We start from the raw sequence: 14,383 nt of genomic DNA, 5'->3' as shown, positions 1-14,383 counted from the left end.
TCCCCAGTATGGGGTGTGCAGGAGGCAGCCAATCAATGATGTTTCTCTCACATTGGATGTTTCTATCTCTCTATCCCTCTCCCTTCCTCTCTCTCTAAAAATAAATATAAACATATTAAAACAATCCTTATGAAGCATTTTTTAAGTTGTCTGCAGCTAGGTTTTCATGGATATATTTGGTCTTTGTAGAAACATATGGAAATTCATATTTAATTTGACAGTATTTTGCAAATCATATTCCTTCAGAATAACTTGCAAAGTAGAAACACTTCCATATGTTACAAAATGGTTTGTCTATTATGCTGTGAGTAAAGAAAGAACTATAAATTCAATAGCAAAAATTTAAAAATATTTTCTGTCTGGCCAGCATGGCTCAGTGGTTGAGCATAGACCCATGAACCAAGAGGTCACCAGTTCGATTCCTGGTCAGGGCACATGCCCGGATTGCAGCCTCGATTCCCAGTAGGGGGCATGCAGAAGGCAGCCAATCGATGATTCTGTCTCATCATTGATGTTTCTAACCCTCTCTCCCTCTTCCTTCCTCTCTCTGAAATTAATAATAATAATAATAATAATAATAATAATATCGTATTAGGCATTATGGATTATGGAAGTAAAAAAGGTCAAAAGGACAATGTCCCTATAATCAGGAAATTTATAATTAATTTATTATCAATTTTTCAAGCAGGCCCTTAAAAATAAAAAGAGCTAATTGGCTGTTTTTTGCCTAAGTTGCCATGGCTTGTGCCAAATGTTCTATGAGCTTGACCAAAGCTGATTAAGAGGGATTGATATGGGAACCAAGGCAATCTATCTATCCATGAACTGGTCTTTTTTTTTTTTTTTTTTTTTGGTGTTATTGGTGGAAATGGAAATCTTTTTTAAAATTTCTTTATTGATTAAGGTGTTACATATGTGTCCTTATTTCCCCATTACCCCCCCCCACTCATGCCCTCACCCCCCCACCCCGTTGTCTGTGTCCATTGGTTAGGCTCATATGCATGCATACAAGTCCTTTGGTTGATCTCTCCCCCTTACCCACCCTCCCCTACCTTCCCTCTGAGTTTTGATGGTCTGATCAATGTTGCTCTGTCTCTGGATCTGTTTTTGTTCATCAGTTTATGTTGTTCATTATATTCCATAAATGAGTGAGATCATGTGATATTTATCTTTCTCTGCCTGTCTTATTTCACTTAGCATAATGCTCTCCAGTTCCATCCATGCTGTTGCAAATGGTAAGAACTCCCTTTTTACCGCAGCATAGTATTCCATTGTGTAGATGTACCACAGTTTTTTAATCCACTCATCTGCTGATGGGCACTTAGGCTGTTTCCAAATCTTAGCTATGGTAAATTGTGCTGCTATGAACATAGGGGTGCATATATCCTTTCTGATTGGTGTTTCTAGTTTCTTGGGATCTATTCCTAGAAGTGGGATCACTGGGTCAAATGGGAGTTCCATTTTTAGTTTTTTGAGGAAACTCCATACTTTTCTCCACAGTGGCTGCACCAGTCTGCACTCCCACCAGCAGTGCACGAGGGTCCATGAACCAATCTTAGTGAAGACAGTTCTCAACTCTACAGAAAAAGATAATTCCCATTCAATTAAAGCCTCTCTTTGGAGTAAAAAGTGAACAAGGAGAAAATGAATAAGATGTGTTTAGACCTTTTTTTCTGAGCAATGTTTTACACATGTCCTTGTGGTGTGTGGAGTTAGCTGGCCCCGGTTGTGGAAGCTCCGGGACCCAGTGGTGGGTCTGTGTATGATGAGTAGTTACAGTGAAGTTCTCCATGCTGCCCACACAGCATGTGGCATTGCACCATGGCTCTTTTGACAATCATATAGCGCCAGATGGATACATATATTTTCTCAGCAAGAATAAATAAAAGTTTAGCAATACTAGCTCTGCATAGTTAATATTTTAAAAAACCTGCAGATTTCAAAAGTCACTTTATGGATAAAACTTGAAGCAATTAAAACAAGACATGAAGCTCTTTGAAAAGGTTTTACTTCTTGTGTCTTAAAGGTTCAATGACCTCATATATCTTCACAGACACTAGATTGTAATTTTATAAGAGGAAATAAATTTTGAGGTTTCAAAGAATTCAACTTTCCCAAATTAATAATTATGTCATCATTTTCTAAGAGTAGTGATTTTTAAGCAACTGTGGTTTTATCTTTTTATACTGATAATTACTATTTCAACTTTCTCTTAAAAGCCACTTTATCTCTTGAGTTGAAAAACTCAGATTATTTGCTATATTTTTTAACTCTGATCACTCTTTAGTGCATAAACTTTATTTTTATGATCACAGCTTAAATTCATCAAATGTGACAATTATCTGGACAATTTTTCATAGTAAAAATTTTCATGCCAAGAATATGAAGGATCCTTTTAGAATATTGATCTACAATGGTTTCCAAATGAAAATAGGTGTAGGTTATATGTCATGATTCTATAGATGTGTTTTCTCCAATTAACTTGTCTTCTTTTAGAATCCTTATAGTGAGAATCTGGGGACTAGATGTTATGACAGGTATAACCCACTCCATGAGTGTGGCTTTGAAACTAAGTGAGAGCATGAAGCAAAATCAATTTTACCACTATTTATAATTTTAAAATATTGTAGAAAGGAGATAAAGAGAAATTTTTTTATAAAAGGCAGACTGTTACAAGTTAAGTCAATAACTCAGATTCCATAAAAATTTTAGTGAAGAGTATAAAAAGGAAAAGATCACTTGACATATCCCTTTAAGAAATGTCATTTAAGCCCTAGCTGATTTGGCTCAGAGAATAGAGCATTGGCCCTTGGACTGAAAGGTCCTGGGTTTTATTCAGGTCAAGGGCTTGTACCTCTGTTGCAGGCTCAATCTCCATCCCTGGTAGGGGCATGTGTGGGAGACAACCAGTTGATGTGTTTTTCTCACATCGATGTTTCTCTCTCACTGTCTCTCCCTTTCTCTTCTACTCTTTCTAAAAGTCAATGGAAAAAAAAATATCCTCAAGTGAGGATTAACATAAAGAAAAAAGAAATGTCATTTAAGTAAATCTTCTTTATACTTTCTTAAATTTATGAAACTAATCAAGGGAAATATCTCTCATAGACAATAATTTCAGCTTTCAGAGTTACAAAGTAAATTTATTCACTTAGTTAACATTGCATTCCAATTTGCAAGGGATTAGTATCTGTAAGTCTCCCTACTGCCATGCTCAAGATTTTCCGAAGCAGCTCTGAGAGTTACCTGTCCGTCTACTGCTCTCACGGCAGTGTCTGAGAGTTCACCTAGCATTTATTAAAATGTTTTCTGTGGCATATGTCTAACTTTGTGTTACCTATTATTTAAATAATTTATTTAACTATTGAAATAGTATATCGCCAAATAGAGTGTAAGATGTTAAAATCATAAGCAACATCCTATATGTATTTGCATCTATGAAAAAAAATTTTATAAAAATATTTGTTTCTTATATTTGATACATCTTAATTCACTCAGGATTATTTTCCTTACATGATAAAGCAGTGATCACCTTAGAAAAGATCACCTTTTATTGGACCAAGGTAAAATGGGGGTTTCACCATGTTTCATTCCTGAGATTAGAAAGTTATATAGATATATTGTAGGTCCTCATTATTTGATGACAAATAAAATATTAGAAAAAAATCAATTTAAAATAAATCAAATGTAAACCAGTAACCATAGTTTTATAGTAATTAATGGATAAAAAAATCAAATATTTGATTGAGATGCTCTTGAAAAAGCGTCTAGGCCCTGGCTGGGTATCCCAGTTGGTTAGAGTGCCATCCCAATACACCACGGTTGCAGGTTTGATCCTCCATCCAGGCATATACAAGAATCAACCAATGAATGCATAAATAAGTAGAACCACAGATTGATGTTTCTCTCTCTCAAATAAATAAATTTTTTAAAAGAATAATTAAAAAAAATAGTTTAACATTATATAAAATTTTAAACTTATAATTTTGATAATAACATAGATTAAAATTATAATGTGTTAGTTATTAAAAAGAATAAATAATAAATCTAGTTTTGATATTTGATTTTTACTATTATTATATTCTCACAAATATAATGATAGCAAAATATAAGCTCTTTTTATTACATTTAACTTTTTCAGCATGACAGTAAAAACGATGATTTCTACAAAAATTTTTGAAGCATTCATCGTTTCCTCTTAATCCCTGATGTCAAGTCATTTATTTTTGAAGTACCGTGTCTAATTTCCTCTATTTCATCTGTTAATGGTTCTCACTCTGCCAGATTCTCATTGTTCATGATTTTGTGATTCAGCAATTCTTTATAGTATCACTTGCATCATGAAATCCTGAATATCTTGAAATATTTTACTTTACAATCCGTTTCATTATGTTGTCATTGTGTTATCTAGTATTAATAACATTCTATAATCAGCAAGAAACCAAGCATTTTTTATAGTAATCCATAGAGATAGATGCTGATACTAACCGAAGAAAGGTGTCAAGTAAGAGCTAATTTTTTAAGTGCGTATTTCATTAGTGAATATTTCCTATCATGACAATCTTTGCTTTCCTGTATTACCATGTATCTTTGGGGACTGGAGTAATGCCTTGTTAACCAGGAACTCTAGCAATTTACAACCATATGAAAAAAAAGGTTAAAGAGTAAGCAAGTGGTAAAACTAGAAATGGACATTGGTGTCCTCTACAAATGTTTATTGTTGAAATCATGACTGTGGATGATATGTTCTTCGGCAAGACGAGCATGGGTAGAGGCATTTAGAGAATCCTTGTAAAATATAGAAGATTAATCACACACATTGGAACAGAAGCAAGAGAAAATGGTACGTTGGAAGCTTAGGGCTGTGGGAGGTAAACATCAATGACACAGGAGATTGCCAAGTATATCTAACATGGCTGAAAGATTAAAAATTTGTGGCTGAGAAGTACTCAATGATAATAATGAACACCTAACTCCATCATAGGCTAAATAGGTAGAACAAATGCCTTGAGAAGTCTGTGTCATATTTCAACTAGAGATTGTGAAAACTGTCACTTCAGAATTTCCTGATATAGGCCTATCCCAATTGAAAGTATCTGGCTGGGTGTCTTGTGAATTCACACACCTTGCTACTGCCACCTACACTGCTTTGTTCTCTCTTTAACAAGGAGTACTTATGCAGATACCAGACAAGGATGTGATCATTAGTAAGTCAGAAAGGATTCCTGAGAATTCAAAACAAGGTTTAAATTATAGATAAGTTTGGGGCCATGGCACTCTACAGCATTGCCTGGAGAAGTATGTGGAATCAAATACATCAAGTGAGCATTGCCCCGAATAAAGTTGCTTTAGATGTTCTCACCATGTAACCTTAATTGTAAAGTTGGGCCAAGCATGGCATACGCTTATCTCTTATTAAATCTTTTTGCTAAAATTTTGATGCTTACTTTTATATTATCTTATGCTTTTCTGAATGTTGTTTGCTGTGCCTTTTTTTCTTCTTCAAATTGCCAAATGATAATAATACTAAACTACCTTTCTGAGTTCTAAGATTTGCCCTAGCCACACACTGAAGTCAGCCAGATGATTTGGCTGGGCCTTTTTAACCTGCAAATTGCTTATTACAATAAAGGAGATGACTCAAGCTCTTAATGAAGTTTGAAAAATGTCATCTCTATTTAAAGCCTTCAATCAAACACCTCTAGATGATTATGGAAATGTGTTGGCATGGTTTGAAATTCTAGCATTTTCATCAAAATTGTCATTAGGCCCCATTCTTGGGCACTCAGAAAGCTTTTTGAAAATTCCAGGAGAAATGAGCATCTCAAGAGATCTAATTAGTACATGGGAACATTGGAAAGTTTGTTACACCAGCATGAAAAGTGAGGAACAGCAGTTCTTTGGTATATGTGATGTCATTGGACAGGGCAAAAAAGTAAATGATAGAAGGAATCTTAATAGCTCATATGATCCATTCCTATATTCATGCTAGAGTCTCTCTAAAAAGAAGGGTGCGGTGCGGGGATGAGGGGAGCTCGCCAGTGTGTCAGTGGTTGAGAGTTGACCCAGGAACCAGGAGGTCATGGTTCGATTCCTGATCAGGGCACATGCCCAGATTGTGGGCTAGATCCCTAGTAGTGGCGTGCAGGAGGCAGCCAATCAATGATCCTCTCTCATCATTGATATTTCTATCTTTCTCTCCCTCTCCCTTTCTCTCTGAAATCAATAAAAATGTTAAAATAAATAAATAAAAATAAAAAGGTGGGGGGAAGATGGTAGGATCTTGAATTGCAGACTATGGACACTTACAGAATAATATCTTTATGGAATTCAGGAATATTTGAAGTCACTAAAATCAAAAGGGTCAGTATTGATCTAAAGTGTACCAGAAAACACAACATTTATCAAGGTAAAAAGACAATTTCAAAGGTATTTAGGCACTTTTTTAGTGATACATTTTTATTGTCAAATTTTTATAATTGAAAGTATCCTCCTTCATATCTCAGAACAATAATTAATAACTTTATAGACTAAATAGATGTCAGCCCTCAAGGAAAAAAAGAACAAGATGCTATTTACTCATGAGTAGTCTTAATTTAGTATAATTCTTAGCTACATACAAGGGTTAGCATGTGACACTGGAATGAGAAAAAGGGATGATAAACTAGGAAAAGGCCAAATTCTAGTTGAGACTAACAGCTTGAGTTATGATGCTTAATGCAGGGGATTGACTCTGACCTCTATTCATTCTCTTTATTGGCAAAATGTTCTTGGAAAAGGTCTTAGGCCATTGGTTTTGAACAATGGCCAACATGCCTATTTAAACAAAAACAAAAAAGGAAGTGCAATACCTTGGTAGAGATGTAATTTACCAGTTGTTAGTGGAAACATCATTTAAAAGATATTTCAAAATTATATACTGAACATTACACTTTTACAGTGCAGGGTTACATATCCTGAGATCCACTCTCTACACCAGGTGGGCCACAATGCCCTTCTTGCCCAGCCGTGATGAACACGTGTGCATGCCGTTTAACCATGCAACCTAGAATACCTCTCACTAATTTCCACCTTCATCTTGTACTACCTTTGGCTTTGACTACACAATTATTGTACTATAAATATATAGCCAAGTAAAAGAAAAATTATATATATATATATATATATTAAATACTTGATAAGGATTGAAAGATTCAACCAGGAAAATAAATGTTATTTGAATACTACTTATTTGAAATAATATATTTAGCCACTAGATGTCACCCTTTCTTAAGCAACAAAATTTGCAACAGCAGTATTCGTTACATTCCCTATAGGGTATAAGTTGGTACCACTGGAATTAGCCATTCTGACAGCACATCAAAAAAGCTTTAACACTCAAATAAACAACAACTAGGATTTTCTGTAAGGCGGGCTTTGTGAGTCAAGCCTGATTTGGGTCTTGTCAGTTTCCAATGCCAAAGAGTTGAAATGCAACGATAGTTAATAAAGTATAATTTTCAAAAAAGTTAAAAGCATGACTCTCATACAAATATAAAATGAGTACACATAAATATCTCATTCAACTCATTAATTACTGAGGAAACAAGTAAGATACAAGAGAGAATCAAGGAATAGAAACTTACACCGTGAGGCTGTCAAAGACCTGCGGAAATGAATGTGGTTTTAGGCACAAAACTGTATAATGTCCTAAAGGTCAGAAAACGTGATGCTTGGGGTTATGTTTTGTGCTTGAGAGAACTGATCTTTGCTACACAAAAGTCTACAAGTTAAAAATGCAAGTTCTTAGCCTACATGTGTGGGTCACATACAATGCTTAAGTGCCTGTGCTTAGTGCTTTACATGCATCATCCCATTTAATTCTCACAGTGATTTGAGGTAGATGCTGACACTGACTTTAGTTTAAGGCTTTAGTTTGAGGCTAGAACAGAATGTCAAGGACCATTCTGCAGGTCATGGACCAGCAAGTGGTCAAACTAGCATATGACTCTGGCCTGCCTAGTACGGTCTTTCTCCTGGGAACATGGACTTTGCCATTACAGCATTTAGAGAATGTTGGGATTCTACAACTTGAGGCACATGTGAGCATACTACAACCCCTTCACCCTCTTCTGCTCCTCATCCATAAAGGGCAAATAATGGTGAAGAAGTCTCAAGTGTAATAGACTAATGTTGTAAGCCCAGAGCTTAACTGTTAACACTTGCATTCTATAGAATTGTGTAGACTAATTATTACACACACACCCTGCCACTCTCACCTGCTTGCTCTTTGGGATTATATAATATGTCAGATCCTCTATTACAATTAAAAAAATGGAGAGTAGAAAGTGTTCAGAGTGATGGATCTTTACACAAAAGCCAGCAATATATTATATACCAGAAAAGAAGTATGCTAGATAAAATGTTATCCATGAGGTCTGCTAAAATTGAAAAGAGGGTTTTAATAATATGCACTAGAGGCCCTGAGCATGAAAATCGTGCACTCGGATGGGGGGTGTCCCTCAGCCCGGCCTGTGCCCTCTTGCAGTCCGGGAGCCCTTGGGGGATGTCTGACTGATGGCTTAGGCCCACTTCCTGCCATCAGTCGGATATTCTTTAGCGCTGCCGCGGAGGCAGGAAAGGTTCCCGCTACTGCTGCTGTGCTCAGCACTCCCCCTGTGGGAGCACACTGACCACCAGAGGGCAGCTCCTACATTAAACGTCTGATCCCTGGTGGTCAGTGTGCATCATAGCAACTGGTTGTTCTACCGTTTGGTCGATTTGCATATTAGCCTTTTATTATATAGGATGATATTCTTATAATATATGGTTTATATTCTTTTCAGAGAATTTGGGACATGGGGAGAAATCTAATGTACTGACAATCATTAGAAGAAGAAGTCTGCCTGAAAAATACCTGTCTAGAGAAACTCTATTTAATTTTAAAACTTTAAAATCTTGAAGAAATTTATACATGATTAAATGACCTATAGAAAATTATCTTAAATTCCTAGGATTCATATACATAGAACCTCAGAAATATGAGGTGCTCCAACCTTTATTACTAATTCAACTTCAATTCTTGAAAAGATTATACCACTCAGCCAGTGGCTGGGAAGATTTAGAAAACTAGTCAAATATTATTGTATTACTTATGTTACTAGAGCCAGTCTCCTTATCACATATACTCTGATACAACTGTGAAAGGTGTGGGTTTTTTTTGTCTCCAAAAATATTATTTATTCATCTCTATACCAGATAAAAGTAAAAGAAACACTGTGAATTCCTTAGTCAAATAAAAACTTGTCTATGTGTTGGTGTATTACATTTGCATTTACACTTGCTCTAAAAAATGAAGTAAGTTTATATAAAAATTTTTTAAAAAGCGCTGATTTTTATGTCGGCAGTCTGTTGTCTAGTGCTCAGCTTCTTCATTTTTCATGGGTGATAAAATCTTTTAGGACAGAAGACATTCCTTACAAGATCATCATATTATGTTTCTAGCTTTAGAGGTAGATGTGATTTTAGTAATAAAATACCACATTTAAGGCTCTATTTTGCACATCTCTTGTTGCCTTTGATTTATTCTTCGATGTGAGAAATCAGAACTTTTCTGAAGTCTAATTTTTGGAAAAAAGATTAAGCAGTCTCTTTGCATTAAACCATCTGCTCTACATGATTACAGTGACTCACCGTTAGCACTGAAGTTCCCTTTTTGTGATTACATTTCTTGTTCAACCAATTGAGCTCTTTGGGAAGCATTTATTTCTGATAAAGCACATCATGGTTAATACAGTAGTCAAATGATTATAATCAATCCAGATTCTTAATGGATAGCATCTTAAAGAATTTATGTAAATTTAACATATTATCAATGCAAATTAATGTATTTATCACCAAAGAAGAATCTAAAGATGGTACTCACGCAGGTTTAATTGTATGGGCATGCTTCTCATGGACAAAGGCACCAGCGAGACCTCCAGCTCCTGAATTTAAATACTGGATTGAAAATAAATTAAATTGTATGGGTTTATCTGAATATATGACAAAGATAAACAATGCAATTTTTGTTGTTGTTGTTGTTGTTAAGAAACCAACTTTTGACCAGTTCAATATGTGTGATTATTTGTACATTCATAATAAAATGAATTTTGGGTCACCTTGTTCAAAGAAAAACAAATAAGACATGGAAGTGTTAAACGAGAATAAATAGCTATTACTTTTTTGCCCCAACTAATAGATAACAGTTCCACTGAAGTCAATCTAATTTCAAAGCTCATTAGTTTCAATTATTTTGTCACAAAATATTTAAGTAATAATAAAAGTGTATTTTAAAAACACCTAGATTAAAATTGGTTTCATTTCTATGCTCCCTGTCTATTAAATTGTCTTCAAATATCAAATGCAACTTTATTCCATAAGAATTATCTTACACAAGTAGAAATTTCACAACATATTACAAAAAACCCCACCAACACTAAAAACTCAATTAATTTGAATTAATTTTTAAGTGTGAAGTGTTGTTATTTTTCCCATAATCTCCTGATTTTTTATAGCAGCCAGGGAATTGAAGGAATAAGTACTCTCTAGTAGTTGAAAACACCAGAATTTAATTATCATACTGTAAGATTGGATGATTCTATAATTAACTAAAATCAGAAAATATACTAATAAAATGGAGAAAAGTAATTCAAATAGCTAAAACTGGTCAATTTTCCAGTGTTTTTATTAGGTTAATGTTAGTGGGGAATAAAAGGATGTAAATATATTAACTAGTTTGTACCTTATAGGAGCACCAGCAGGCAAAGTCAACTCCCCAGTCATGTAAGTGGAGTTCAACATTTCCAACTGCATGTGCAAGATCAAAGCCAACAAAACAACCCTGGAGGAGAACATAATAACAAGGTTTAAATTTGCTTAATGATTAGAAATAGTTAGTACACATATCTTTAAGAAAATCTTTGATAAAGAGATCAACCAAAGGACTTGTATGCATGCATATAAGCATAACCCATGGACACAAACAGTAGGGGGGTGAGGGCATGTGCTGGTGGGTGGGAACGGCTGGGAAAAAGGAGACATATGTAATACTTTAAACAATACAGAATTTTTTTTTTTAAATCAAAAGGACCAATGAGAGATTGTTCTCAGGTGAAAAAAAAAAAAGAAAGAAAATCTTTGACAAGCTAATATAACAGAAATTTGGTTCATCCTTTGGTGCAGTGGCTCACTAAGAGTGAATCACAAAATCCTGGGCATTCCCAAAACACTTTTAGGTCAGAACAATTTTCATAATAGCAAGACATTCTTTGCCTTCTCCACTGTGCTGATATTTGCAATGATGATGCAAAAGCAGTGATGGGCAAAACTGCTGGCACCTTAGCATAAATCAAGGCAGGGGCCCCAAACTGTAGGGGTTGTCACTGCATATCAAAGCCATCCAGTTACAGGGTGGGGGAGAGAGGTCATTCTACTTTAAAATATCCTTGATAAATCTGTAAAAATGATGAATTTGTATTAAATCTCAAAACCTAAATTTTCATATTTGAAGGTTTAATGTGGGAAGTATGCAAAATATTTGACCACATTCTGAAGTAGATGGTTGTCTCAAAGTAATGCACGCATGTGTTTATTTGAGTTGCAATCTGAACAAGACACTTTTACTTGATGAAGAACCTCACTCCCCACCCATGGAAAAGAAACTGATGGACAATAGTAGAAATTGTATGCGTCTGTCAATTCAAGGAAAACAACTCACAGTATTTGTTTCTACTTTTTTTAAAGTAGTTTCTAAGAGAAATTAAAATTTTAAAAAACTTATATTCACTTCTATGAATATAACCCCTTCCCCGTATTTAAAGTTATTTCTCCTGAGCTTAATAGTGATATATAATTTTAAAATAATATATACTGAAATATGTAAGTAATTGGCAAATATCCATAGCTCAGTGAAAATATTCATAGCTCAGTGAACCAAATGACCAATCTTGATGTTACATATCATGGATAAATGGTCCATCAAAAGGCAAAATCAACCAATGGATTTCACAATAACAAAGTACAGACAGTTCAGTAATTTTGTTTCGTGTTCTGCACTACAACTCCCAAGAAGTTCGCACTTGTCAAATTCGGCTGCAGTATCAAAAAATATTCACAATTAAACAACTTCTGCTTTTTCTGACTATATGTCTGCACGAGGAACGATTTTCTTCTTATTCTTTACAAAGAAAAAACAAAAATTGAATGCAGAAGCAAATTACACACACAAAAAAAGCTGTCTTCTATTAAACCAAATAGTAAAGGAATTTGCCAAATGTAAAACATTTTTTTTTGCTTATTTCAGAAACTCGGGTTTTTTTTTCCTTAACCAGATATAATTTATGTTAATATGTAATGGGTTTGTTATTGCTATTCTAAAGTAAATTTAAAAATAAATAAATATATTTTAAAATTGTTTTAATTATAAATACAATAAATATAAAGAGATGTAAACATAGCATAAAAAACCCTTTTGGAGAACTATTGCTGTAGTGTATCCTACTAAACTGAAGACATCAATGGACGTTTTTAGTTTATCACTTAATCCCACATCATGCCCACATGTAATTTAATCAGTTCAAGTGTTTACATGTTGTGGTAAATTGCCTTAACAGTTCCAATTCTTTGTGCCTTCTTGTCCTTTGCCATGTGATTTTTCAGTTCCTTCCACTGCGGGTGGGGTTCAGTTCTCTGCAACTTGGATCTGCCAGGTGAGTTGTTTTGACCAGTGGAATGTTAGCACATGTAATACAAGTAGAATCCTTAAAGCACTTGAGCGGTTAGGCTTGCTCTCTCTTGCCCTCTGCTATCTCTGTGAGAAGGACTAGCTTGGCCAACCTGCTGGCCCAGGTGGAAGATGAAAACATGTTGATCAGAATCGATCTTAATGAGCTCAGCTTGGTTCTGCTGGTCTCCCCACTCTCCTTTATTTAGCTAGAGATATCTGCATGAGCTCAGCTGAGACTTGGCAGGATTCCTAAAGCCAAGTCCTGCCCCAATCAGCTGACACAAAGGTGACCGTGGGGGCTGAGAGCCAGTCATCCCAAGATCTGCCTCAGAGGTGTGCAGATGACTTTGAGGCAACTTTAGCGGCAGGCTCAAGAGAAACTCTGCCCCTCCCTTTAACTACCTAAAAAACAACTTGAATTAGGGACCTTGGCCATAATAAGAGATTATCAGAGATAACTTCCTTTGGCTTATCTGAAGGGCAGGGCAAACTTCTATTTACTAAACATCCGTTCTTCTTGTCATCCTGCAATGATCCTTTGACACTTCCCAGGTGCATTACCTCATCCCTAGACCAGGATGTCTTATATACCCATGTTCCCTTTCTATCTCTAAGCCAACTCTGCATGTATCTCTCATGTAAGCGGGGGTCCCGTACATATGTATGTATTAAATTTGGTTTTCTCTTGCTAATCTGTCTCATGTCTATTTGATTATTAATCCAGCTAGAAGAACCTTGATGGTAGAGGGTATTTTGTTCCCCCACACACAGCCCATAAAATAATGGTTTTTACTCTATGCTTTGTTCTTCCTTTACAATGACTCAAATCTTTAGCAGGTGCTTATTAACTGAGTCTATTCTGACTTATTTACTTGTATGGCTTCAAGTGTTTTGTATGTCTGCCTAGTAGAATTCAGTGTTTTAGAAACAAATACTTCCAAAAGGAAAACCTGGATTAGTGAATTTATATCTTCCAAACTAGTAAGTAGTAACTTTCTAATTTAATGGCCAACCATCTAAACCACTTAGCTTTCTGCATATCAGCATAAGTTTTACTTAGAGAATACAGTGATTCATTCCACATTAAGACAGTTTTGTACCTGAACATTAATTTAAAAATAACAACAACAACTGATCATAAAATGGGGGGAGGGTGATAATTCACTTTGCAGAAATGTTTTACCTCTCAGTTCTTCTATTGTTTACTATATGCATATATAATACTACATTCTCAAAACCCTAAATTTTCTGCCACTTTGAAGAAACATCTATCAATTGAGGTTTTTAAAGGAAATTATTGCAGAGGGGCCAATTTTAGATTGTTCTAAGACCTCTTAAGAATAAATAAACCCAAACTGCTATTATGGGTACTTTCTCTAGAGGAGAGGATGCACACTATGATCTGTTGGGTTTTTTTTTGTGCTTTTTAAAAAAATATATTTTATTGATTTTTTACAGAGAGGAAGGGAGAGGGATAAAGAGTTAGAAACATCGATGAGGGAGAAACATCAATCAGCTTCCTCCTGCATACCTCCCACTGGGGATGTGCCCGCAACCAAGGTATATGCCCTTGACCGGAATTGAACCTGGGATCCTTCAGTCCGAAGGTTGACGCTCTATCCACTGAGCCAAACCAGTTAG

The 14,383-nt window shown here is 35.2% G+C and overlaps 1 protein-coding gene across 1 annotated transcript in view; it reads right to left on the bottom strand.

Moving 5' to 3' along the window:
- Nucleotides 1-14,383, bottom strand: part of KYNU (kynureninase) — a 110,032-nt gene that overhangs the window by 34,049 nt on the left and 61,600 nt on the right. The window contains exons 9-10 of the mRNA XM_008143491.3: nt 10,760-10,858; nt 9,902-9,975 (exon numbers count right to left, since the gene is read on the bottom strand). Coding sequence (XP_008141713.2) covers nt 9,902-9,975; nt 10,760-10,858 — 173 coding nt within the window. The remainder of the gene's footprint in view (nt 1-9,901; nt 9,976-10,759; nt 10,859-14,383) is intronic.

This window comes from Eptesicus fuscus, chromosome 11 (genome assembly GCF_027574615.1).
Source record: "Eptesicus fuscus isolate TK198812 chromosome 11, DD_ASM_mEF_20220401, whole genome shotgun sequence".
NCBI lineage: Eukaryota > Metazoa > Chordata > Mammalia > Chiroptera > Vespertilionidae > Eptesicus > Eptesicus fuscus.
The sequence above is the reverse complement of the archived record's forward strand: the minus strand, read 5'-3'. Positions and strand labels throughout refer to the sequence as shown.